Source organism: Pleurodeles waltl, chromosome 9 (assembly GCF_031143425.1).
Source record: "Pleurodeles waltl isolate 20211129_DDA chromosome 9, aPleWal1.hap1.20221129, whole genome shotgun sequence".
NCBI classification, from domain to species: Eukaryota; Metazoa; Chordata; class Amphibia; order Caudata; family Salamandridae; genus Pleurodeles; species Pleurodeles waltl.
The window spans coordinates 536,248,699-536,276,448 of NC_090448.1; the positions used below are offsets into that span (position 1 = coordinate 536,248,699).

The 27,750-nt window shown below is 43.6% G+C and overlaps 1 protein-coding gene across 1 annotated transcript in view; it reads right to left on the minus strand.

Annotated features, from left to right (window-relative positions):
• The window catches only part of CCDC198 (coiled-coil domain containing 198), a 175,650-nt gene that overhangs the window by 33,741 nt on the left and 114,159 nt on the right, over positions 1-27,750 (minus strand). Inside the window, exon 4 of the mRNA XM_069207443.1 lies at positions 1,046-1,144. Within this exon, the coding sequence (XP_069063544.1) occupies positions 1,046-1,144 (99 nt within the window). The remainder of the gene's footprint in view (positions 1-1,045; positions 1,145-27,750) is intronic.

The following is a 27,750-nucleotide window of genomic DNA, read 5'->3' on the forward strand; positions in this document are numbered from 1 at the left end:
ATCTTCCTTCACATTTAATTACAATATTGGCAATATGCAGAAAAAAAGACAAATCGACACATCTTGAATAACTTGTGAACATGTCGTCAGGGCATGGGGACATTCTTGAATTTTTCATGTGTAACCATGTGACTCAGTGAAGTGGTATAATTGTGTGCACTTAATTGAGACTTTCGGAAATGTTGAGTTTTTTCAGTTATGAGTTTTCAACATATATGATAGCTCTTGCCTCACTTACATGCCAATCTTTTGACAGTTGGCTAATACTCTGGCTTTGAGGGCCACACCAGAACCCTGGTTCAGCTTAGCTCTGGCTTAACACTTCCTAAGGCTGTCCATGTTCCCCGAAATATTTTGTATCTCCTACACTCTTGTGGTGCAGGGTGAAAATGCTTAAAGATGCATTGCCAAGAAAATCAGGAACTTCCTCAATTATTTCCTAGGTGTTCCTTATGAAATCCGTGTGTATCATGTTTTTAGCCTGCGCATGGATATATATTGTTTCATTAATATCCCACCACTGTCAGACTTCTTGGGCTGCCACTGACACAAGAGATACAGAAACTCAACTAGAATCTACACCCAACACTGCTGACCAAACGCCTTACACAACATATTCCCAAGAGAGAGGTTGGATGGAGGATGAGCGGTAGCTGAACCACAAAGGTCCATCCAGGGCACACCTTTGAGCTGCCTTTGAACATTTGGTAGTAATGCCATGGTTGAATCAAGTGGTACTATTGAAACTTACTGTTAACTCCTAGTTTTGTGAATAGCAAAAAATAGTACATTTACACAACATTGTAAGTTTACCCTTGTGAGTCAGGCTTTTCTTGTTCAAAGAATGCTTCAACATTTTATCTTCTATCGCCTTTTAGTGATAATTATACGCTTCTATTCTAAAACTCTATTTGGAAAGACTTACACACAGTGGCAGTGAGCATATAAAAACAATCTCAATATTGAACTGCACTATATTGTTTTCGTGAGAATGTTAAATAAACCAAGGGGCGCAAATGATCTTATTTCCCAACAATGAACTTACCTCTTGTCGCTTCCGGTTCAGTTCCAGCATTTGCATCTTGTGCAAGTGCTGTCGTCGACCCGAAGTGTGTTTATCAGGTTGTGCGCTGCTGACCAGCCCCTTAAATAAGAGAACACAATGATCTTGCAGGATGGAAAGCATGATTAGGCATGGATACAGAAGCTGAAGGCCATTTAGCAACAATCTTTACTTTTTGTCGCTCAATGATATGATAATACGTATATGATGACAAATGGAAACAATGGTGAAAAGAAGAAGACTCAAACACTGCCAAAGAAAGGAAGCACAAAAAAGAAGACAAATCTGCCAGACTGAGATAATGAGACAAGAAGCATAGAGTTGTGGAAGAAAGAAGCATGTGTTGCGACAATCTTAGTATTTTGTGTTGGTATTGGGCAACCCCGTCATTCGGAAGCACATTCTTTTTGTCACACGACTTCTTTATTATTTCTTCTTTTTCTTCTTTTTCTTCTTCTTCTTCTTCTTCTTCTTCTTCTTCTTCTTCTTCTTCTTCTTCTTCTTCTTCTTCTTATTATTATTATTATTATTATTATTAACCGCTTCTGTGCCTTGAACGAGGTGACCTCGTCCAAGGCTATAGTTCCCCTGTCCCACCCCCGACGCCCCCCACCCCCCCTGTAACGTCAGCGCACGAGCGGGCGCTGATTTGTCACAGGGGCCTCCCCTGTAATGTATTTCCTTCCCTTTGAAGTCTCTCCCAGGGTTTCAAAAGCCGGACTGCTTGCAATCCGGCTTTTGAAACCCCACCAGACACCAGGGATTTTTTTTTTCTGAAATTGTCACAAGGGAGCGACCCCTTGGGCAAGGGTCGCTCCCAGGTTGGGCATTTTTTCGGGAAGGCCTTTTCTGCCACTCCTGGGGGCAGAAACCTCTAGGCACCAGGGATGTTTTTTTTTTTTTACGTTTTTTTTTTTTTTAATGTGGGGAGTGACCCCTTAGGCAAGGGTCGCTCCCTGGGGGGCAAATTTATTTTAGGCCATTTCTGCCCCCCCCGGGGCAGATTGGCCGATTTTAGGTCAATCTGCCCCCAAGGGGTCAGAAACCTCTAGGCGCCAGGGCAATTTTTTTTAAAATGTTTTTTTTTTTTGTTTGTTTGTTTTTTTAGAGATGGGAAGCGACCCATCAGGCAAGGGTCTCTCCCCTGGGGGGCAAATTGTATTTAGACCATTTCTGCCCCCCTGGGGGCAGATTGGCCGATTTTAAGCCAATCTGCCCCCAAGGGGTCAGAAACCACTAGGCACCGGGGATTTGTTTTTTGGCGCCAATGTCACGCAGGGGGGGGCGACCCTGTAGGCAAGGGTCGCTCCCGGGAGGGGGGGGTTGGGGGCCAAATTTATTTTAGGACATTTCTGTCCCCCCTGGGGGCAGAAACCTCTAGGCGCCAGGGGATTTTTTTTTTGGTGTTTTTTTTTTGTTTGTTTGTTTTTTTAGAGATGGGGAGCGACCCATCAGGCAAGGGTCGCTCCCCTGGGGGGCAAATTGTATTTAGGCCATTTCTGCCCCCCTTGGAGGCAGATTGGCCAATTTTAGGTCAATCTGCCCCCAAGGGGGCAGAAACCACTATGCAAATTTATTTTAGGCCATTTCTGCCCCCCCCTGGGGCAGATCAGCCTATTATTAGGCTCCCGGGGGGGTGGGGGTTCGGAGGGGGAAATTTGGGGAGCGACCCATCAGGCAAGGGTCGCTCCCCTGGGGGGAAATTTAATTTAGGCCATTTCTGCCCCCCCTGGGGGCAGATTGGTCGATATTAGGTCAATCTGCCCCCAAGGGGGCAGAAACCACTAGGCACCAGGGATTTGTTTTTTGGCACCAATGTCCCGTAGGCAAGGGTCGCTCCCGGACAGGAGGGTTTGGGGGTGGGGGGGGGTCAAATTTATTTTAGGGCATTTCTGCCCCCCCCTGGGGCCGGCTGAGCTAGAGGCCAAACTCCACAGGTAGGCACTTTGCAAAAAACACCTCTATTTTCTGTGAAAAAATATGTTGTGTCCACGGTGTGTTTTGGGCCATTTCCTTTCGTGGGCGCTAGGACTACCCACAGAAGTGAGGTACCATTTTTATCGAGAGACTTAGGGAAACGCTGGGTGGAAGGAAATTTGAGGCTCCTCTCAGATTCCAGAACTTTCTGTCACCGAAATGAGAGGAAAAAGTGTTTTTTGGCCAAATTTTGATGTTTGCAAAGGATTCTGGGTAACATAACCTGGTCAGAGCCCCGCAAGTAACCCCATCTTGGATTCCCCTGGGTTTCTAGTTTTCAAAAATGCGCTGGTTTGCTAGGTTTCCCCAGGTGCCGGCTGAGCTACAGGCCAAAATCCACAGGTAGGCACTGTTTTCTATGAAAAAATGTGATGTGTCCACGTTGTGTTTTGGGCCATTTCCTTTCGTGGGCGCTAGTCCTACCCACACAAGTGAAGTATCTTTTTTATCGGGAGACTTGGGGGAACGCTGGGTGGAAGGAAATTTGTGGCTCCTCTCAGATTCCAGAACTTTCTGCCACAGAAATGTGAGGAACATGTGTTTTTTAGCCAAATTTTGAGGTTTGCATAGGACTCTGCGTAACAGAACCTGGTCCGAGCCCCACAAGTAACCCCATCTTGGATTCCCGTAGGTCTCTAGTTTTCAGAAATTCACAGGTTTGGTAGGTTTCCCTAGGTGCCGGCTGAGCTAGAGGCCAAAATCTATAGGTAGGCACTTCGCAAAAATCACCTCTATTTTCTTTCAAAAAATTGGATGTGTCCACGTTGCGCTTTGGGGCGTTTCCTGTCGCGGGCGCTAGGCCTACCCACACAAGTGAGGTATCATTTTTATCGGGAGACTTGGGGGAACGCTGTGTGGAAGGAAATTTGTGGCTCCTCTCAGATTCCAGAACTTTCTGCCACAGAAATGTGAGGAACATGTGTTTTTTAGCCAAATTTTGAGGTTTGCAAGGGATTCTGGGTAACAGAACCTGGTCCGAGTCCCACAAGTCACCCCATCTTGGATTCCCCTAGGTCTCTAGTTTTCAGAAATGTACAGGTTTAGTAGGTTTGCCTAGGTGCCAGCTGACCTAGAGGCCAAAATCTACAGGTAGGCACTTTGCAAAAAAACACCTCTATTTTCTTTCAAAAAATGGGATGTTTTCACGTTGCACTTTGGGGCGTTTCCTGTTGCGGGCGCTAGGGCTACCCACACAAGTGAGGTATCATTTATATCGGGAGACTTGGGGGAACGCTGGGTAGAAGGAAATTTGTGGCTCCTCTCAGATTCCAGAACTTTCTGCCACAGAAATGTGAGGAACATGTGTTTTTTTAGCCAAATTTTGAGGTTTGCAAAGGATTCTGGGTAAGAGAACCTGGTCCAAGCCCCACAAGTCACCCCATCTTGGATTCCCCTAGGTCTCTAGTTTTCAGAAATGCACAGGTTTGGTAGGTTTCCCTAGGTGCCGGCTGAGCTAGAGGCCAAAATCTACAGGTAGGCACTTTGCAAAAAAAAACTCTGTTTTCTTTCAAAAATTTGGATGTGTCCACGTTGCGCTTTGGGGCGTTTCCTGTCGCGGGCGGTAGGCCTACCCACACAAGTGAGGTATCATTTTTATCGGGAGACTTGGGGGAACGCTGTGTGGAAGGAAATATGTGGCTCCTCTCAGATTCCAGAACTTTCTGCTACAGAAATGTGAGGAACATGTGTTTTTTTAACCAAATTTTGAGGTTTGCAAAGGATTCTGGGTAAGAGAACCTGGTCCGAGCCCCACAAGTCACCCCATCTTGGATTCCCCTAGGTCTCTAATTTTCAGAAATGCACAGGTTTGGTAGGTTTCCCTAGGTGCCGGCTGAGCTACAGGCCAAAATCCACAGGTAGGCACTGTTTTCTATGAAAAAATGTGATGTGTCCACGTTGTGTTTTGGGCCATTTCCTTTCGTGGGCGCTAGTCCTACCCACACAAGTGAGGTATCATTTTTATCGGGAGACTTGGGGGAACGCTGGGTGGAAGGAAATTTGTGGCTCCTCTTAGATTCCAGAACTTTCTGCCACAGAAATGTGAGGAACATGTGTTTTTTAGCCAAATTTTGAGGTTTGCAAAGGACTCTGGGTAACAGAACCTGGTCCGTGCCCCACAAGTTACCCCATCTTGGATTCCCCTAGGTCTCTAGTTTTCAGAAATGCACAGGTTTCGTAGGTTTCCCTAGGTGCCGGCTGAGCTAGAGGCCAAAATCTACAGGTAGGTACATTGCAAAAATCACTTCCATTTTCTTTAAAAAAATTGGATGTGTCCACGTTGCGCTTTGGGGCGTTTCCTGTCGCGGGCGCTATGCCTACCCACACAAGTGAGGTATCATTTTTATCGGGAGACTTGGGGGAACGCTGGGTAGAAGGAAATTTGTGGCTCCTCTCAGATTCCAGAACTTTCTGCCACAGAAATGTGAGGAACATGGGTTTTTTAGCCAAATTTTGAGGTTTGCAAAGGATTCTGGGTAACAGAACCTGGTCCGAGTCCCACAAGTAACCCCATCTTGTATTCCCCTAGGTCTCTAGTTTTCAGAAATGTACAGGTTTGGTAGGTTTGCCTAGGTGCCGGCTGAGCTAGAGGCCAAAATCTACAGGTAGGCACTTTGCAAAAAACACCTCTGTTTTCTTTAAAAAAATTGGATGTGTCCACGTTGCGCTTTGGGGCGTTTCCTGTTGCGGGCGCTAGGCCTACCCACACAAGTGAAGTATCATTTTTATCGGGAGACTTGGGGTAACGCTGTGTGGAAGGAAATTTGTGGCTCCTCTCAGATTCCAGAACTTTCTGCCACAGAAATGTGAGGAACATGTGTTTTTTTAGCCAAATTTTGAGGTTTGCAAACGATTCTGGGTAACAGAACCTGGTCCGAGCCCCACAAGTCACCCCATCTTGGATTCCCCTAGGTCTCTAGTTTTCAGAAATGCACAGGTTTGGTAGGTTTCCCTAGGTGCCGGCTGAGCTAGAGGCCAAAATCTACAGGTAGGCAGTTTGCAAAAAAACACCTCTGTTTTCTTTCAAAAATTTGGATGTGTCCACATTGCGCTTTGGGGCGTTTCCAGTCGCGGGCGCTAGGCCTACCCACACAAGTGAGGTATCATTTGTATCGGGAGACTTGGGGGAACGCTGGGTGGAAGGAAATTTGTGGCTCCTCTTAGATTCCAGAACTTTCTGCCACAGAAATGTGAGGAACATGTGTTTTTTAGCCAAATTTTGAGGTTTGCAAAGGATTCTGGGTAACAGAACCTGGTCCGAGTCCCACAAGTCACCCCATCTTGGATTCCCCTAGGTCTCTAGTTTTCAGAAATGTACAGGTTTAGTAGGTTTGCCTAGGTGCCGGCTGAGCTAGAGGCCAAAATCTACAGGTAGGCACTTTGCAAAAAACACCTCTGTTTTCTTTAAAAAAATTGGATGTGTCCACGTTGCGCTTTGGGGCGTTTCCTGTTGCGGGCGCTAGGCCTACCCACACAAGTGAAGTATCATTTTTATCGGGAGACTTGGGGTAACGCTGTGTGGAAGGAAATTTGTGGCTCCTCTCAGATTCCAGAACTTTCTGCCACAGAAATGTGAGGAACATGTGTTTTTTTAGCCAAATTTTGAGGTTTGCAAACGATTCTGGGTAACAGAACCTGGTCCGAGCCCCACAAGTCACCCCATCTTGGATTCCCCTAGGTCTCTAGTTTTCAGAAATGCACAGGTTTGGTAGGTTTCCCTAGGTGCCGGCTGAGCTAGAGGCCAAAATCTACAGGTAGGCAGTTTGCAAAAAACACCTCTGTTTTCTTTCAAAAATTTGGATGTGTCCACATTGCGCTTTGGGGCGTTTCCAGTCGCGGGCGCTAGGCCTACCCACACAAGTGAGGTATCATTTGTATCGGGAGACTTGGGGGAACGCTGGGTGGAAGGAAATTTGTGGCTCCTCTTAGATTCCAGAACTTTCTGCCACAGAAATGTGAGGAACATGTGTTTTTTAGCCAAATTTTGAGGTTTGCAAAGGATTCTGGGTAACAGAACCTGGTCCGAGTCCCACAAGTCACCCCATCTTGGATTCCCCTAGGTCTCTAGTTTTCAGAAATGTACAGGTTTAGTAGGTTTGCCTAGGTGCCGGCTGAGCTAGAGGCCAAAATCTACAGGTAGGCACTTTGCAAAAAAACACCTCTGTTTTCTTTAAAAAAATTGGATGTTTTCACGTTGCACTTTGGGGCGTTTCCTGTTGCGGGCGCTAGGGCTACCCACACAAGTGAGGTATCATTTATATCGGGAGACTTGGGGGAACGCTGGGTAGAAGGAAATTTGTGGCTCCTCTCAGATTCCAGAACTTTCTGCCACAGAAATGTGAGGAACATGTGTTTTTTTAGCCAAATTTTGAGGTTTGCCAAGGATTCTGGGTAAGAGAACCTGGCCGAGCCCCACAAGTCACCCCATCTTGGATTCCCCTAGGTCTCTAGTTTTCAGAAATGCACAGGTTTGGTAGGTTTCCCTAGGTGCCGGCTGAGCTAGAGGCCAAAATCTACAGGTAGGCACTTTGCAAAAAAAAACCTCTGTTTTCTTTCAAAAATTTGGATGTGTCCACGTTGCGCTTTGGGGCGTTTCCTGTCACGGGCGGTAGGCCTACCCACACAAGTGAGGTATCATTTTTATCGGGAGACTTGGGGGAACGCTGTGTGGAAGGAAATTTGTGGCTCCTCTCAGATTCCAGAACTTTCTGCTACAGAAATGTGAGGAACATGTGTTTTTTAGCCAAATTTTGAGGTTTGCAAAGGACTCTGGGTAACAGAACCTGGTCCGTGCCCCACAAGTTACCCCATCTTGGATTCCCCTAGGTCTCTAGTTTTCAGAAATGCACAGGTTTGGTAGGTTTCCGTAGGTGCCGGCTGAGCTAGAGGCCAAAATCTATAGGTAGGCACTTCGCAAAAATCACCTCTATTTTCTTTCAAAAAATTGGAGGTGTCCACGTTGCGCTTTGGGGCGTTTCCTGTTGCGGGCGCTAGGGCTACCCACACAAGTGAGGTATCATTTATATCGGGAGACTTGGGGGAACGCTGGGTAGAAGGAAATTTGTGGCTCCTCTCAGATTCCAGAACTTTCTGCCACAGAAATGTGAGGAACATGTGTTTTTTTAGCCAAATTTTGAGGTTTGCAAAGGATTCTGGGTAAGAGAACCTGGTCCAAGCCCCACAAGTCACCCCATCTTGGATTCCCCTAGGTCTCTAGTTTTCAGAAATGCACAGGTTTGGTAGGTTTCCCTAGGTGCCGGCTGAGCTAGAGGCCAAAATCTACAGGTAGGCACTTTGCAAAAAAAAACTCTGTTTTCTTTCAAAAATTTGGATGTGTCCACGTTGCGCTTTGGGGCGTTTCCTGTCGCGGGCGGTAGGCCTACCCACACAAGTGAGGTATCATTTTTATCGGGAGACTTGGGGGAACGCTGTGTGGAAGGAAATATGTGGCTCCTCTCAGATTCCAGAACTTTCTGCTACAGAAATGTGAGGAACATGTGTTTTTTTAACCAAATTTTGAGGTTTGCAAAGGATTCTGGGTAAGAGAACCTGGTCCGAGCCCCACAAGTCACCCCATCTTGGATTCCCCTAGGTCTCTAATTTTCAGAAATGCACAGGTTTGGTAGGTTTCCCTAGGTGCCGGCTGAGCTACAGGCCAAAATCCACAGGTAGGCACTGTTTTCTATGAAAAAATGTGATGTGTCCACGTTGTGTTTTGGGCCATTTCCTTTCGTGGGCGCTAGTCCTACCCACACAAGTGAGGTATCATTTTTATCGGGAGACTTGGGGGAACGCTGGGTGGAAGGAAATTTGTGGCTCCTCTTAGATTCCAGAACTTTCTGCCACAGAAATGTGAGGAACATGTGTTTTTTAGCCAAATTTTGAGGTTTGCAAAGGACTCTGGGTAACAGAACCTGGTCCGTGCCCCACAAGTTACCCCATCTTGGATTCCCCTAGGTCTCTAGTTTTCAGAAATGCACAGGTTTCGTAGGTTTCCCTAGGTGCCGGCTGAGCTAGAGGCCAAAATCTACAGGTAGGTACATTGCAAAAATCACCTCCATTTTCTTTAAAAAAATTGGATGTGTCCACGTTGCGCTTTGGGGCGTTTCCTGTCGCGGGCGCTATGCCTACCCACACAAGTGAGGTATCATTTTTATCGGGAGACTTGGGGGAACGCTGGGTAGAAGGAAATTTGTGGCTCCTCTCAGATTCCAGAACTTTCTGCCACAGAAATGTGAGGAACATGGGTTTTTTAGCCAAATTTTGAGGTTTGCAAAGGATTCTGGGTAACAGAACCTGGTCCGAGTCCCACAAGTAACCCCATCTTGTATTCCCCTAGGTCTCTAGTTTTCAGAAATGTACAGGTTTGGTAGGTTTGCCTAGGTGCCGGCTGAGCTAGAGGCCAAAATCTACAGGTAGGCACTTTGCAAAAAACACCTCTGTTTTCTTTAAAAAAATTGGATGTGTCCACGTTGCGCTTTGGGGCGTTTCCTGTTGCGGGCGCTAGGCCTACCCACACAAGTGAAGTATCATTTTTATCGGGAGACTTGGGGTAACGCTGTGTGGAAGGAAATTTGTGGCTCCTCTCAGATTCCAGAACTTTCTGCCACAGAAATGTGAGGAACATGTGTTTTTTTAGCCAAATTTTGAGGTTTGCAAACGATTCTGGGTAACAGAACCTGGTCCGAGCCCCACAAGTCACCCCATCTTGGATTCCCCTAGGTCTCTAGTTTTCAGAAATGCACAGGTTTGGTAGGTTTCCCTAGGTGCCGGCTGAGCTAGAGGCCAAAATCTACAGGTAGGCAGTTTGCAAAAAACACCTCTGTTTTCTTTCAAAAATTTGGATGTGTCCACATTGCGCTTTGGGGCGTTTCCAGTCGCGGGCGCTAGGCCTACCCACACAAGTGAGGTATCATTTGTATCGGGAGACTTGGGGGAACGCTGGGTGGAAGGAAATTTGTGGCTCCTCTTAGATTCCAGAACTTTCTGCCACAGAAATGTGAGGAACATGTGTTTTTTAGCCAAATTTTGAGGTTTGCAAAGGATTCTGGGTAACAGAACCTGGTCCGAGTCCCACAAGTCACCCCATCTTGGATTCCCCTAGGTCTCTAGTTTTCAGAAATGTACAGGTTTAGTAGGTTTGCCTAGGTGCCGGCTGAGCTAGAGGCCAAAATCTACAGGTAGGCACTTTGCAAAAAACACCTCTGTTTTCTTTAAAAAAATTGGATGTGTCCACGTTGCGCTTTGGGGCGTTTCCTGTTGCGGGCGCTAGGCCTACCCACACAAGTGAAGTATCATTTTTATCGGGAGACTTGGGGTAACGCTGTGTGGAAGGAAATTTGTGGCTCCTCTCAGATTCCAGAACTTTCTGCCACAGAAATGTGAGGAACATGTGTTTTTTTAGCCAAATTTTGAGGTTTGCAAACGATTCTGGGTAACAGAACCTGGTCCGAGCCCCACAAGTCACCCCATCTTGGATTCCCCTAGGTCTCTAGTTTTCAGAAATGCACAGGTTTGGTAGGTTTCCCTAGGTGCCGGCTGAGCTAGAGGCCAAAATCTACAGGTAGGCAGTTTGCAAAAAACACCTCTGTTTTCTTTCAAAAATTTGGATGTGTCCACATTGCGCTTTGGGGCGTTTCCAGTCGCGGGCGCTAGGCCTACCCACACAAGTGAGGTATCATTTGTATCGGGAGACTTGGGGGAACGCTGGGTGGAAGGAAATTTGTGGCTCCTCTTAGATTCCAGAACTTTCTGCCACAGAAATGTGAGGAACATGTGTTTTTTAGCCAAATTTTGAGGTTTGCAAAGGATTCTGGGTAACAGAACCTGGTCCGAGTCCCACAAGTCACCCCATCTTGGATTCCCCTAGGTCTCTAGTTTTCAGAAATGTACAGGTTTAGTAGGTTTGCCTAGGTGCCGGCTGAGCTAGAGGCCAAAATCTACAGGTAGGCACTTTGCAAAAAAACACCTCTGTTTTCTTTAAAAAAATTGGATGTTTTCACGTTGCACTTTGGGGCGTTTCCTGTTGCGGGCGCTAGGGCTACCCACACAAGTGAGGTATCATTTATATCGGGAGACTTGGGGGAACGCTGGGTAGAAGGAAATTTGTGGCTCCTCTCAGATTCCAGAACTTTCTGCCACAGAAATGTGAGGAACATGTGTTTTTTTAGCCAAATTTTGAGGTTTGCCAAGGATTCTGGGTAAGAGAACCTGGCCGAGCCCCACAAGTCACCCCATCTTGGATTCCCCTAGGTCTCTAGTTTTCAGAAATGCACAGGTTTGGTAGGTTTCCCTAGGTGCCGGCTGAGCTAGAGGCCAAAATCTACAGGTAGGCACTTTGCAAAAAAAAACCTCTGTTTTCTTTCAAAAATTTGGATGTGTCCACGTTGCGCTTTGGGGCGTTTCCTGTCACGGGCGGTAGGCCTACCCACACAAGTGAGGTATCATTTTTATCGGGAGACTTGGGGGAACGCTGTGTGGAAGGAAATTTGTGGCTCCTCTCAGATTCCAGAACTTTCTGCTACAGAAATGTGAGGAACATGTGTTTTTTAGCCAAATTTTGAGGTTTGCAAAGGACTCTGGGTAACAGAACCTGGTCCGTGCCCCACAAGTTACCCCATCTTGGATTCCCCTAGGTCTCTAGTTTTCAGAAATGCACAGGTTTGGTAGGTTTCCGTAGGTGCCGGCTGAGCTAGAGGCCAAAATCTATAGGTAGGCACTTCGCAAAAATCACCTCTATTTTCTTTCAAAAAATTGGAGGTGTCCACGTTGCGCTTTGGGGCGTTTCCTGTCGCGGGCGCTAGGCCTACCCACACAAGTGAGGTATCATTTTTATCGGGAGACTTGGGGGAACGCTGGGTGGAAGGAAATTTGTGGCTCCTCTTAGAATCCAGAACTTTCTGCCACAGAAATGTGAGGAACATGTGTTTTTTAGCCAAATTTTGAGGTTTGCAAAGGACTCTGGGTAACAGAACCTGGTCCGTGCCCCACAAGTTACCCCATCTTGGATTCCCCTAGGTCTCTAGTTTTCAGAAATGCACAGGTTTGGTAGGTTTCCGTAGGTGCCGGCTGAGCTAGAGGCCAAAATCTATAGGTAGGCACTTCGCAAAAATCACCTCTATTTTCTTTCAAAAAATTGGAGGTGTCCACGTTGCGCTTTGGGGCGTTTCCTGTCGCGGGCGCTAGGCCTACCCACACAAGTGAGGTATCATTTTTATCGGGAGACTTGGGGGAACGCTGGGTGGAAGGAAATTTGTGGCTCCTCTTAGATTCCAGAACTTTCTGCCACAGAAATGTGAGGAACATGTGTTTTTTAGCCAAATTTTGAGGTTTGCAAAGGACTCTGGGTAATAGAACCTGGTCCGTGCCCCACAAGTTACCCCATCTTGGATTCCCCTAGGTCTCTAGTTTTCAGAAATGCACAGGTTTGGTAGGTTTCCGTAGGTGCCGCCTGAGCTAGAGGCCAAAATCTACAGGTAGGCACTTTGCAAAAATCACCTCCATTTTCTTTCAAAAAATTGGATGTGTCCACGTTGCGCTTTGGGGCGTTTCCTGTCGCGGGCGCTAGGCCTACCCACACAAGTGAGGTATCATTTTTATCAGGAGACTTGGGGGAACGCTGGGTAGAGGAAATTTGTGGCTCCTCTCAGATTCCAGAACTTTCTGCCACAGAAATGTGAGGAACATGTGTTTTTTAGCCAAATTTTGAGGTTTGCAAAGGATTCTGGGTAACAGAACCTGGTCCGAGTCCCACAAGTTACCCCATCTTGGATTCCCCTAAGTCTCTAGTTTTCAGAAATGCACAGGTTTGGTAGGTTTCCCTAGGTGCCGGCTGAGCTAGAGGCCAAAATCTACAGGTAGGCACTTCGCAAAAATCACCTCCATTTTCTTTCAAAAAATTGGATGTGTCCACGTTGCGCTTTGGGGCGTTTCCTGTCGCGGGCGCTAGGCCTACCCACACAAGTGAGGTATCATTTTTATCGGGAGACTTGGGGGAACGCTGGGTAGAAGGAAATGTGTGGCTCCTCTCGGATTCCAGAACTTTCTGCCACAGAAATGTGAGGAACATGTGTTTTTTAGCCAAATTTTGAGGTTTGCAAAGGATTCTGGGTAACAGAACCTGGTCTGAGTCCCACAAGTAACCCCATCTTGGATTCCCCTAGGTCTCTAGTTTTCAGAAATGTACAGGTTTGGTTGGTTTGCCTAGGTGCGGGCTGAGCTAGAGGCCAAAATCTACAGGTAGGCACTTTGCAAAAAACACCTCTGTTTTCTTTAAAAAAATTGGATGTGTCCACGTTGCGCTTTGGGGCGTTTCCTGTTGCAGGCGCTAGGCCTACCCACACAAGTGAAGTATCATTTTTATCGGGAGACTTGGGGTAACGCTGTGTGGAAGGAAATTTGTGGCTCCTCTCAGATTCCAGAACTTTCTGCCACAGAAATGTGAGGAACATGTGTTTTTTTCGCCAAATTTTGAGGTTTGCAAACGATTCTGGGTAACAGAACCTGGTCCGAGCCCCACAAGTCACCCCATCTTGGATTCCCCTAGGTCTCTAGTTTTCAGAAATGCACAGGTTTGGTAGGTTTCCCTAGGTGCCGGCTGAGCTAGAGGCCAAAATCTACCGGTAGGCACATTGCAAAAAACACCTCTGTTTTCTTTAAAAAATTTGGATGTGTCCACATTGCGCTTTGGGGTGTTTCCAGTCGCGGGCGCTAGGCCTACCCACACAAGTGAGGTATCATTTGTATCGGGAGACTTGGGGGAACGCTGGGTGGAAGGAAATTTGTGGCTCCTCTCAGATTCCAGAACTTTTTGCCACAGAAATGCGAGGAACATAGCCAAATTTTGAGGTTTGCAAAGGATTCTGGGTAACAGAACCTGGTCTGAGCCCCACAAGTCACCCCATCTTGGATTCCCCTAGGTCTCTAGTTTTCAGAAATGGACAGGTTTGGTAGGTTTCCCTAGGTGCCAGCTGAGCTAGAGGCCAAAATCTACAGGTAGGCACTTTGCAAAAAACACCTCTGTTTTCTTTAAAAAAATTGGATGTGTCCAAGTTGCGCTTTGGGGCGTTTCCTGTAGCGGGCGCTAGGCCTACCCACACAAGTGAGGTATCATTTTTATCTGGAGACTTGGGGGAACGCTGGGTAGAAGGAAATTAGTGGCTCCTCTCAGATTCCAGAACTTTCTGCCAAAGAAATGTGAGGAACATGTGTTTTTTTAGCCACATTTTGAGGTTTGCAAAGGGTTCTGGGTAACAGAACCTGGTCCGAGTCCCACAAGTCACCCCATCTTGGATTCCCCTAGGTCTCTAGTTTTCAGAAATGCACAGGTTTGGTAGGTTTCCCTAGGTGCCGGCTGAGCTAGAGGCCAAAATCTACAGGTAGTCACTTTGCAAAAAACACCCCTGTTTTCTTTAAAAAAATTGGATGCGTCCACATTGCGCTTTGGGGCGTTTCCTATCGTGGGCGCTAGGCCTACCCACCCAAGTGAGATATCATTTTTATCGGGAGACTTGGGGGAACATAGATTAGTGAAACAAGTGTTATTGCCCCTTGTCTTTCTCTACATTTTTTCCTTCCAAATATAGGAGAGTGTGTAAAAAAGACATCTATTTGAGAAATGCCCTGTAATTCACATGCTAGTATGGTCACCATGGAATTCAGAGATGTGCAAATAACCACTGCTCCTCAACACCTTATCTTGTGCCCTTTTTGGAAAAACAAAGGTTTTCTTGATAGCTATTTTTTACTCTTTATATTTCAGCAAATGAATTGCCGTATACCCGTTATAGAATGAAAACGCACTGCAGGGTGCAGCTCATTTATTGGCTGTGGGTTCCTTGGGTTCTTGAGGAACCTACAAGCCCTATATATCCCCACAACCAGAGGAGTCCAGCAGACGTAACGGTATATTGCTTTTGATAATCTGACATTGCAGGGAAAAGTTACAGAGTAAAACGTTGAGAAAAATGTATGTTTTTTTCACCTCAATTTCAATTTCTTTTTTTTCCAGTTGTTATGTTCTGTAGGAAATCCTTGTAGGATCTACACAAATGACCCCTTGCTGAATTCAGAATTTTGTGTTCTTTACAGAAATGTTTAGGTTTCTGGGATCCAGCATTGGTTTCATGCCCATTTCTGTCACTGACTGGAAGGAGGCTGAAAGCACAACAAATTGCAAAAATGGGGTATGTCCCAGTAAAATGCCAAAATTGTGTTGAAAAATTGGGTTTTCTGATTCAAGTTTGCCTGTTCCTGAAAGCTGGGAAGCTGCTGATTTTAGCGCGGCAAACCCTTTGTTGATGCCATTTTCAGGGGAAAAACCACAAGCCTTCTTCTGCAGCCACTTTTTCCATTTTTTTTTTAAAAAACAAAATTTTCACTGTATTTTGGCAAATTTTTTGGCCTCCTTCAGGGGAACCCACAAAGTCTGGGTACCTCTAGAATCCCTAGGATGTTGGAAAAAAAGGACGTAAATATGGCTTGGTTAGCTTATGTGGACAAAACGTTATGAGGGCCTAAGCGCGAACTGCCCCAAATAGGCAAAAAAAGGCCTGGCACAGGAGGGGGGGAAAAGGCCTGGTAGCGAAGGGGTTAATAACAGAAATAAAAATAAGAACAACAATAATAATAATAACAATAATAATATTAGGTTTGTTTTCACAAATTAAGGCTTGCCAGCACTAATGCGGTAGACCAGTGGTTCCCAACCTTTTGACTTCTGTGTACCCCCACCTTATTCTTATTGGAACCCAGTGACCCCCACTGAATCATTACTGGAATCCAGGGACCCCCTCCACTAAGTCATTACTGAAGGATGGGGACCTAATCTGTTAATATTATTTTGTTTTCTAAGCAGTTGTGGACACCCTGAGGAGGCTTTGCGGACCCCTAGGGGTCCCCGGACCATAGGTTGGGAACCACTGCAGTAGACTCTTGCGCTTGAGCTTTACAGGATATCCTCATATAGTGCAGTTGTTTGTTAAAACACAATAAATAATTAAAGAGCATATGAAAGGGCACAGTAGTGTACAGCCTTTGATTTATATTCAAGATCAAAGTATGAAGATTTGTATTTCCTGCCACAAAACAGAACTGATTGCTGCTAAACGAAATGGAGCAAAATAGCACACCCCAACCATATGCAGTGTGGAACTAAATGGCACGTCAAAGAAAATTAGCAGAAACCTGCCAGTACATGATCCATCCCATATAGTCTGCTGGCTATTCACAAGCGAATGTAGTGCGGATTCAAAATTAGTAGGCTTGCTCTTATCCTGCCCATACATTCTTTGTGTTTCTGTCTGCGTAGCTGGCAAAATAAACTAAGGACCATTATCATTGTTTTGAACAGAAGTGATGTGCTCTGCCCCATTATGCTTTCCACTTTCCTAAGAGATGCAAAAGTGCAATACTTATGGCCATCTATGTCACAGTTGTTCCCTGAGTAATTGCCACCAAATGTTTGCTGATGGCCAGGGCAGGCAAATTTTCCCATTGTGTGATGAGATTTCTCTGCAGCACTGTTGCAGTTAAACATGCATCAAAGATCTGCTTTCAGAGTCTGAGCAAGCCACCTGGAAGTTAGCTGTCTCCTGAGCAGCTCTCTATACCACCACTCCGGAACAGTTTTCTTTCCTCACTTCTAATACGTGCTTATACATCAGAGTTGCCTGAGATGCGTCAGAATCCCATTGGCTCAATCCACACTGAATGACTGGCTGTGACCTGGACTCAGGCTTAATCACCACAGGTTTTTCACCAAGCAAGTCTCACTGCACAGGGAGGAACATCACACTGCGATAAACTCCTCTGGATAGAGTCCTCACAGCTACTCTGTCGCCTCTGTCGGTCCAGGTGCATTAGGGTGCTGTTCTGTCGTTCAGTCTCATGTCGGCAAAACAGCTTGTCCTGGCATACCACACCTATATCAAACTTGTGGTTCTTTGAGGTGAGGGCATTTTTAGGCCTCACTGGCTAACACAAGAGGTTTGTCAAGGGGGTATGGCACCATTGTTGCTCCCTTGAATGAGTTGACTTCCAAGAAACAACTTAAGAAGGTGATCTGGACGGAGGCTTGCCAGACTGCTTCTGATGCCCTGAAGGCTGCCATGTGCCCAGCACCTGTGCCAAAGGCACCTGACTACTACAAAGAGTTTGTTGTGCAAACAGACGCCTCAGAGCATAGTATAGGAGCATTACTCGCACAACTTAATGAAGAGGGCCTAGATCAATGAGTAGCCTTTATTAGAAGGAAGTTACTTCCTAGGGAACGTAGGTGGAGTGCAATAGAACGTGAAGCTTTTGTTCAGACCGAACACAGGCCCCTCAGATGGTTAATGCAGATAAGAGGTGAGAATTCACAACTGTTGAGGTGGTCCATTTCCCTACAGGGGATGGACTTTATGGTGGAACACCGCCCTGGCACATAACACGCCAATGCTAATGGTCTGTCCAGATTCTTCCGCCTTAGTGATGAGAACTCCCATGAGGTTGGGTAGTTGCTCCCCACTTTCAGCTGGGGGGGACACGTGTTAGACTTGGAATCCTTGGCGTGGTCCCCCCTAACTTCCCAGGTTGTTGATGTGTGCTGGACTCTGTTTTTGCTGTTTTTAATACTCTGGGCACTTTACCACTGCCATCCAGTGTTAAGGTGTAAGTGCTCCTATGTAAAATGTATGTGTAATTGGCTTCCCATGATTGGCATATTTGAATTACTAGTAAGTCCCTAGTACAGTGCACAAGAGGTGCCCAGGGCCTGTAAATCAAATGCTACTAGTGGACCTGCAGCACTGGTTGTGCCTCCCACATGAGTAGCCCTGTAACCATGGCTCAGACCTGCCACTGCAGTGTGTGTGTTGGCAGTTTTAAACTGCCAATTCGACTGGGCAAGTGTACCCCCTTGCCAGGCCTAAACCTTCCCTTTTCTTACATGTAAGACACCCCTAAGGTAGGCCATAGGAAGCCCCATGGGCAGGGTGCAGTGTATGTTTAAGGTAGGACATACACTAATCTGTTTTATATGTCCTGACAGTAAAAAACTGCCAAATTCGGGTTTCACTGTGCAAGGCCTACCTCTCTCACAGGTTAACATGGGGCCTGCTTTTAAATATTATTAAAGTGCAGTTTCTCTTCGGGAGCAGATAGAAAAATGGAGTTTAGGGTCTGTGAACTCACAATTTTAAAATGCATCTTTTAGTAAAGTTTGTTTTTAGATTGTGTGTTTGAAAATGCCACTTTTAGAAAGCAGGCATTTTCTTGCTTAAACCATTCTGTGACTCTGCCTCTTTGTGGATTCCCTGTCTGGGTCAGTTTGACAGCTGGGCTGTTTGCACCTCTCTCTAGACAGAGACACAAAGGGAGTTGGGGAGTAGCCTACATATCCTGATGAGCCATCTGTGCTGGGAGGGAGGGAGGGGAGGAGTGGTCACTCACACCTGAAAGGGCTGTGCCTGCCCTCACACAATTCAGTCTCCAACCCCCTAGAGTGTGTCTGGGGCCTGACCTGTGCAAGGCAGGATATTACAAACAAGAGAGTCTTTCTTTTGAAGTTTGCCTACTTCAAAGGCAGGAAGGAGTATAAGTAGTGGACCCAAAACCCCTGAAAATTAGATCACTTCTGGAATCAAGAGGAACCTCTGCAAAGGAGAAGAGCTGAAGAGCTGAGGAGAAGTGCTGCCCCTGCCTGTGACTGTGCTTTGTTGGGCTATCCTGCAGTTGCTGCTCCGCCATGTTAAAGGGAACAAAGACTGGACTTTGTTGTGCATTCCTGCTTGAGAAGAATCTTCAAGGGCTTGAACTGAGCTTGCCTCCTGTTGTTGAAATCTCAGGGCCATCAAAGACTTCCCCTGCCAGCACCTGGACTCTCTGCTGAGACTCCTGCCCTGCCAAGTGGTGCCCTATCCAGTTCCTGGGCACTTGAAAGGTGAAGTTGGCAGACAAGAACTGAAAATACATGCACTGAACGCCTTGCGGGGAAATTTATGCGGCTGAAATAGACGCTCCGCCTGCATCGCAGCTGGTAGATTGACGCAACGCAGCTGGAAAAACTATGCGCAACACCCGCTTACGGAGGCTGATAACGACGCAAACCCCACGCAGCGCGGTGTGACCGGATTTTCACCGCATTGTCCCCAACGAAACCAGAAGAACAGTCACTCAAACCCTCGTAAGCAGCAAACTGGACTATGGCAATGCCCTCAATGCAGAAACCACGGCCAAACTCCAGGAGAGGCTGCAATGCATCCAGAACACCTCGGCACGCCTCACCCTGGACATACCCCGCCACTGCCACATTTCAGGCCACCTGAGAGACCTGCACTGGCTCCCAGTGAACAAGAGAATCACCTTCAAACACCTCACCCACGCTCACAAAGCACTGCACAACACCAGACCAGAATACCTCAACTCTCCATCTACACCCAGACCCGGCATCTCCGCTCCGCCTACCTCGCCCTCACAACTGTCTTCCGCGTCTGCAGAACTACAACCAGCGACACATCATTCTGGCAGCCAAGACGTGGAACACTCTTCCCACCCACCTGCGTCAGACCACAGACCTCCTTACCTTCAGGAAACTTCTCAAGACCTGGCTGTTCGAGCAGTAACAGCACCCCCCCCCCCACCTCAGCGCCTTGAGACCCTCACGGATGAGTAGTGCGATTTACAAATTCCTTATTGATTGGTTGATTGAAGGCCTACTGGGGACCCGATGTGGCAGGGGGATTTACCAGAAGGCCTCATGAAGAACTATCAAACTAATTTAGACTGGGTTGGGTTTAATGGGTGGTTTAAAGGGTGACTGGATTAGGAAATGGAGTTCTGTCCTGTTGCAGGAATGAGGTTTGGGACACAGGGCAGACAAGATGGGTGAGCAGCCCACTGGAAAATAAATGAAAAGCCAAACTGAGGATAGATTTGTGTTGGAGGAGCTGAGGCGGACTGGATGTTGTAAAGAGGCCTACTGGGGACTGGATGGCAAGTGGAAAGCCTCCCATAAACTGGAGGTGTTTGGACAGAATACCAGAAAAAAACTGTGATACTAAAATATTGTAACAGGAATATTGTGATGTTGAAAATATTGTGGACATATTTAACGAAGGTAAGAATATAGTTTTAAGACTTGTTTTTAATATTGCTGTAAAATATATTGATTAATAAAATATGGTTGTGTAAATAAATATTTACAATATTTTTGTTAAATTGTTGTGTTAGGTTTTAAATCTATTTTATGGATTTATTTTAATAATTTTAATAATAGGTTGATGTTATGTACATTTATTTTAAAAAGTAATTCTTTCTTTCTTTAATTTACTTTATTCGGTGCAAAAAGACCATAAAAGACATAAAATTTCACAGTCATAAAAAAGAATTCTAAAAACATTGTTAATACATTTTCCGAACACCAAAAGCAGCATGTATAAAATTTAGCACAGCCTGGATTATGTCCATATTTCCCAAATCGTGTAAGTGGGAGTAAGCAAGTTGGCTAGTTCTAATACTGTTAGACTGAAATAGCGGACGTAAAAACCTTTTTCTTGGAATAGTATATAAAGTGCAGAAAAGCATAAAGTGTAATGTACTTTGAGATGTCTTTCCATCGCAGCAACAGGGAGGGAGGATCTTAAACCAGGTTCCAGCAACTGGGAATGCTACCAGATAATGTAAGGTGTTTAGATGTAGTCTTGTGAGTAGAAACCTTTGTCGCTCATGATTAATGATGGTCAAGTACAACTTCGGTTGAGGTTGTTGTGTCTCTAAGCTTGTCCGTTGGCTCATTAAACAAGAGGCTGGGTCCCAATCCTGATTTTTCTGCCAGAATATGTCTTTGACCTTCTTAATGTCCTGTCTTGTTAAGGTATCTGGTTTAAGGAAAAAATCTCCTAATCCTAATGATAGGAGAGAAAGATAAACATATCTAAGCCAGGGTATATCTAGAAATCGTGACAGAAGAAGACAGTCCTGTATCACCTTTCTACATAGAAGCGTTTCAGGCTTAGTCCAGATTTTTATCCACAATATAAGAGGTTGAAGTTTTATATAGCTAGATATGTATCTTAGACCTACTTCTTTGTGACAGAACTTTGTTGGTGTAGATTGGGGGACTGATAGTAGCCTTCTTAGAAATTTGTTTTCTATAATCTGGAGCCCTGTACATTCTGCAAGCCCCCAGACCCCAGCTCCAAATGTCGCGACGGAAAGGCTAAAAAGTAATTATAATGTTTACTGTATTTAATTTTAAGTGGAATTTTTAAAAAATGTATGGAATAAAAATATGAGGGCATGGTTTTGGTGCCTTTTTAAGAAGGCAATGCTATAATAGCGCTCCATAATGAAAGGGGTAATTAACTTCATTTTGGACCCCATTGGACGTTTACAGGCAGTACTGACCAACAGGCATAGTCCCTGAAGAGGCCGGTGAGTGATTTTGAAGTGCATGTAAACCGTCACATTCTCGCACACTTTTCTGCTGCTGACCCCAGGGGACTAACGCTCTAATTTGAGGCATGCCTGCCATTTTGAATGGCATTTTACTCGCGCATTTGACAGTAAGAAGGCTTCCACAGCAGAGTTCTTCAGAAATTACCCCCTGCACTTTGCTGGACCCAGAAACTTGCATTTTTAGTTCCATATCAACAAACTATGAGGGATTATGCTCACCTTTTTATGAGACATTCTTGGTTCTGATTTTCTTCACAGAGTTGTGCTCTGAGGTAACAGACTATATTTATGGGGCACATTTTGTCAACTTTCATCATTGTTCATGCCAAAAAACCATATAAAACACCTTTATGTCAGTACTTGCAACAAAATATACATGTTTTTCTGTTGCAAAGATGTCCCTCTATATCAATATACTCATGCATCTTACTCCCTTCTGTACATGCACTTTCAGTCAATGGTCATAACTACTATTACTCCTTTTAATAAGGCACTCTGAGGTCTTCTTTACACACTATTTTTGCATAACAAACTTCTGGACACTCCTTAGACAGACATTGTTACATGGTGTATGGGAAAAACACAGAAGCTTAAGCTTATTGGCTCACAAGTTACTTTTTCTTCCTTGGATTCAGACTGTGCTGTACGAGATAAGGAGGACACTACAGCTGAAAAAGTAGACATCTCCCTGGCAATGATTTCAAAGAATTTAGCAACAGGTAAAGTACCCCTAGGTTGTAACAGGCCTAAAAAAGATCCACCCTCGCTGGTTAAATCATCTCCTATCTCAATGGAAGTGATACTTGATGAAATTTTGAGTCCTTTTATGGAACAAACAAATACTACTCTTCAATATTTAATTGAGAAATGGCCCACACTAGATACACAAATTTCACTGGCTGACCAAAAAATAGAGATTCTTCAGGACAATCCCTGATGTATTGCACATCTGGAGTCAGAAATATCAACGCTTAAAAAAATTATCTGAAGACATTGAAAACTGCAATCGCAGGAGTAATCTCTGAATTTACGGTCTTCCTGTGGGCATGGAAAGGCACTGAACCAATCATCTACTTTCAAACACTTCTTCTCAAGCTTTTAGATTTGACTTTTTCTGCCCTAAGTAACATCCAAGGGGTGCACAGACTTGGTCCAAGAATTTCCAACAAACCGAGAGGAATTATTCTTTACTTCTTGCAATATACCATTGACTGCTGTAAAATGCAATGCAGGAAACAAGTAATATGGTCAGGTTGTAAGCTGTACTTCTCTCAAGATGTAGCCAAAGCCACAGCAGACCGCTGAAGCAGTTTTTGGATATGCAACCCACTTTAAAAGTCATGAAAGCCAGATATGGTCTTCTCCCCCCTTGTTTATTTGAGGTGAATTATAAAGATACAACTACTACTTATGAAAACTCTGCTGCCCTCAAGCAATTTCTACTACAAGATGGAGGAGAACCAGCGTAAACCTCAAGAATTACATAACTGTTCTTCTTTTTGCCATCTGTTGCTTCATAATATCATTTGTTGTTCACTTTTTATCTGTAATGTGTTATGAAATTTTTCGTTACTTTTATGTGGCATACTCCACTTACATATTTTCTCATTCTTTCATTCTCTATACAGGTTTGTGTCACTTCGCCTTGTTCCCCCATGTTCCTATTTTGTATGCTACTTCAATTAATACCCTATTCACCCTGCCTGTCTTTTGGAGTAAAGACAATGTCGTCTTCATCTTCTGGTGTTACCACCCCCCTCAGTGTTATTCATATTCGTAGGAATGTTTCTCAGTCGTTATTTATATGAGTTGTACTGTCTTTTTTCCTCTTTTCCTCTTTTTTCCTCTTATTTCTTTTGTTCATGATTATATTTCTCCTCCTTCTATCCTCCTTTTTCCTCACTCTCTTGATTATGACCCTTTTTAATACGCTCTTTTCTCTTTTTTCAATCCAAGTCCTCTCTGTTTAACCTCTTTATCCATTATTTACATATATATTTATCTGTAGTTTTACAATTTGCTACTGTAGACCTACAATGTGTTCATATTTCCACTCTTGTCTTAAATTATACGTTATCTCGTGGAATATTGAGGGTTTAGCTCACCCTGTTAAGCGACAGAGAGTTTTAACTTTTTTAGCTAAACTTAAAACAGATGTTGCTCTTATTCAAGAATCTCATCTATTTGAACTAGAAGCTCACAAATTGAAAAAATGTTGGGTTGGCAATGTCTTTGTTTCTCCTGCTTCAGGAAAAGAATTTCAGTCACTAACCAAGAATATGATACAGACGGCAGATGGATTATAGCGAAATTGACGATTAATAACGTTCCCATTACAATCTTAAATGTTTTTGGACCAGTTTCTGTTGTTAACAATGTATTTTGATCTAATATTTCCAAAAAAGCTACACCATTATTACAATGATTATATTACCCTCGGAGTCGATTGTAATCAGGTAATGAACCTCATTTTAGACAGAAACTCCAAAGTTAAATTTATTAACTCCAAAATGCATTCACAATTCAAATTCACAATTGAAAGTGTCTCTTGTAGATGTTTGGAGACTGTGTCACCAAGACCTCCTTGAATACACTTTTAACTCCTCACCTCACCACTCTCAATCACATATAGATGATCTCCTTTTCAGTACAAACTTACTTCAATATACTGCCCATTTTGATATAGTATCTATAATAATCTCAGCTCATGCTTCCACATACAAAGACTTATATCTTACACCTTTTTCACCCCATTCAGGTAGATGGTGCTTTAACCATTCCTACTATTAGATGATAAATTTGTATTTAAATTCCAAGAGCTTACTCAACAATTCTGTGTCCTTAATGCTACCAATGACACTTCTTTTCTAATGATCTGGAATTCATATAAGGCAAATGCTTGTGGTTTCATTATTAATTCAAATAAAAAGAAACTTATGGAATCCCACGCCAACTGACTTCTTCATAAAATTTAAAAAACTTGAATACATATTCTACAACTCCAAAATGATGTCTCTGTGCAAGAACTAATAGATGCTAAGCTCCATTTAATCATTTAACGACTAACGCAGCTTCTACATATTTGTTAAAAAATAGCACAAAGTATTATGGAGGCCAAAATAAGATGGGGAAACTCTGTGACAATTATTTTAAAGTCAGGAAAGACAGCACTAAAATTGAATCTTTGATTACCAACAATGATGATGTACTTCTTAGAGACAAAGAAATCTCATATTAATTCATTCATTTTTATGCAAACGTATATGCTCCAGAATCACAACCTTCTACAATGGCCATATATCACTTCTTTCGATCCATTGAACCTCCCCAGACTCAACAAATTGACTTTACCTCTTTAGAAAGGGATAAAGGAAATTTCTGTAGCCAAAATCAATAAAGCAAGCTCTGTTATAAGGAAAGGAAGGGCTCCCGTCCCAGGTGGTTTCACTATTGAATTTTACAGCCATTTTGCAAATATTCTGGTCCCAAATCTTTTACTTTTATTTAGTTTCTTCCTTAAAAATAAGGCGTCTCAAGGTACTTTTCAGGAAGCAATGATATGTTTACTTCCAAAAGAGAATAGAGACCATAACTATTGTAAGAATTATTATCCTTTAGGTGCAATTGTTTTAGATGTCAAGAAAGGTTTTGACAGAATTGGATGGGATTTCCTGTTTGCATCAAAAGAATGGATTGGCTTTCCTCCTAAAACATGTAATTTAATGTCTTTATTGTATACTGGTCCTAGAGCTGCTATATTTATAATGGTGTGCTATCAGACTATTTTTCTTTATCTAGAGGAGTGCGTCAAGGTTGCCTTTATCCACTCCTCTATTTATTACTGCGCTAGAACCCTTTATTAACTAAAATCTGGCAAGATCCCAACATTACTGGATTAGAAATTCATGATCAGCATATAAAAATGTTGGTCTATGCTGATGACATCCTCTTATTGCTTTCATCCAACTGAATTTCTCCCAATTTTCTTAGAACATGTTTCTATTTTTTCTCAATTTTCAGGTTAATATTTGTATATTGACAACCTGAAATACTTCTTTTAAATATTCATTGTACTACACAACTTTCTGCATGTGTAGATTTCAACTGGCAGCCTGCTAAAATAAACTATCTTGGCTTGTGGTTCACAAAGAATTTTAAAGGCACCATCAAACTAAATTATGAATGTGTTTACTAATCCTTGAATGACATAATTTTAAAATTGAATCCACTATTCCTTTCCTGGTGGGGCAGAATAGACTCAATGAAGATGATATTGTAACCCATAATATTCTGAATTATTTCTATGATTCCAACTTGAATACCAGATCTTTATTTTAAAAAATAGATTTCATACTATCTTAATTTTTCTGGAAGGGAAAACCTTCTCCAATAGCCTTATCAACTGTAAACAACGAATTCCGAAGGAGGTCTTAATTTCATAAATTTCAGGAAATACTGTTATGCTTTCTCTTTTAAAAAATAAACTAATTTGCTCAATCTCACTCACTCCTCCCAGGCTTCTTTGTGGCTCACTTTTGGAAAAATTCCTAATTGCTCCCTTTGACTCTGATGAACTACTTTTCTTTACTACAATCATCTCCCCATTACACAATCACATCGTATTCTCTCACCTTTGCTTCCACATGCTGATATTTCTGTTACAAATTTTCAACAGCAATCTATTTGGCATAACCGTAATGTCCAAATTAACATCCGTTCTATATACTGGAAGACTTGGAGGAACAAGGGGATCCATTGGGTATCTCAACTTTTTGACAATGATTGAATTGTATCTTTTTCCGACCTTCAAGATAGATTCTCCTTATGCTCCTCATCTCTGAAACAATTTACACTCCTTTGCAATTCTGTTACTAAATTCATGCAAATATACCCCACACTGACACGCCAACACCTGAATCAGCTTTACTATTCCCATTATTATCCACTAATCCCAATGCCTCCTCTATTTGCAAATGATTACATCCCTGTAACGACCAACCTAAATCAAAAACAGAGCTGGCATGAAAAATAGATTTATTGGAACATTGATCTACTTGTATATGGGACAACATTTGGTTTAAAATTCAAAATTCTGCTAGAGCTGTGTATACTATACAAACTCTCTACTTTGTTCATCATTATATTTTTTTTACTCCCATAAGCCCAACTTTAGAATACCCTTGCTTTGGAGATCAGCTCTGGGTTACGGCTCTTTTAGACATTGCCTTACATCGAACTCTTGCGCCCTGAGGAAGGTGGCTCCCACTGAGCAGTCCCACCAAAACGCATGTTGGTGCAATCTAGGGGATGGAAGGATCACAACCGTTATAATGTACAGCAGAATGTCTGTTATATGTTGACACAGAAATGTGATGATATGTTATAATTTTCTTTCTATTACTACCATTAAGATGTGTTAATGTTGTGGAATTAGTATCATTGTTATAGAACTCAACTAGATGCTTTTAGTGATATCTTGTTGATTAATTGTATCTATGTTCGATGTAGGAGAAGTGACCTTACTATACCTCCTGTGTCTTATAGAGTTTCTGACGATTGGTATGATATTGTTGAGTATATGTGGTGTGAGTGTGAGTGTTTGAATGCTTGAAGTCTTTTTAGAGTGTGTGATGTATATATATATATATATATATATATATATATATACAGTTTGTGTTATCACATACCAAACTGATTTTATGTTGGATATAATTGTGCTATTTGAATACTGTATTGTAGTATGTAGTTAATCTTCAACATTGCAACCAGATTTAATATTACTGTTCATAATACACTTTTGCCTTCTTGTAGCTATATTACTTCAATGAGTGGTATTATATATCAATATCCATATGACTCTTGACTTTCCCTTATACTCTAGGCAGCTGTCTAGTAGATTTCTACATTGTACTCCCTGGTTTTGCTGTCTATGTAGCATTCTACTGCACGAGCACAAGGCCACAAATTTGTAGATTTACTGTTAGCTGTTGTCTTTAACAACATCTCATTGGAAAAATGCTCATAGAGCTATTGCAAAGAGAATACTTTGTCCAGTGGGCTTAGAGAAGATGGCCACTCGGGTCTAGGTCCCCAAAGGATGGCAGTCCTGGCCCATGGGGGCACATGCATTAGTCAGTATGAACCACAGTATATGAAGACAGCCTGATGACAGCCCCCCTCCATTGGTGATATTGGAGACACTGCAGAGGAGAGTTGAGGGAATAGAGGAGATACAGACCTCAGCAATGCTGGATGACTCAGAGTTGAACACCATG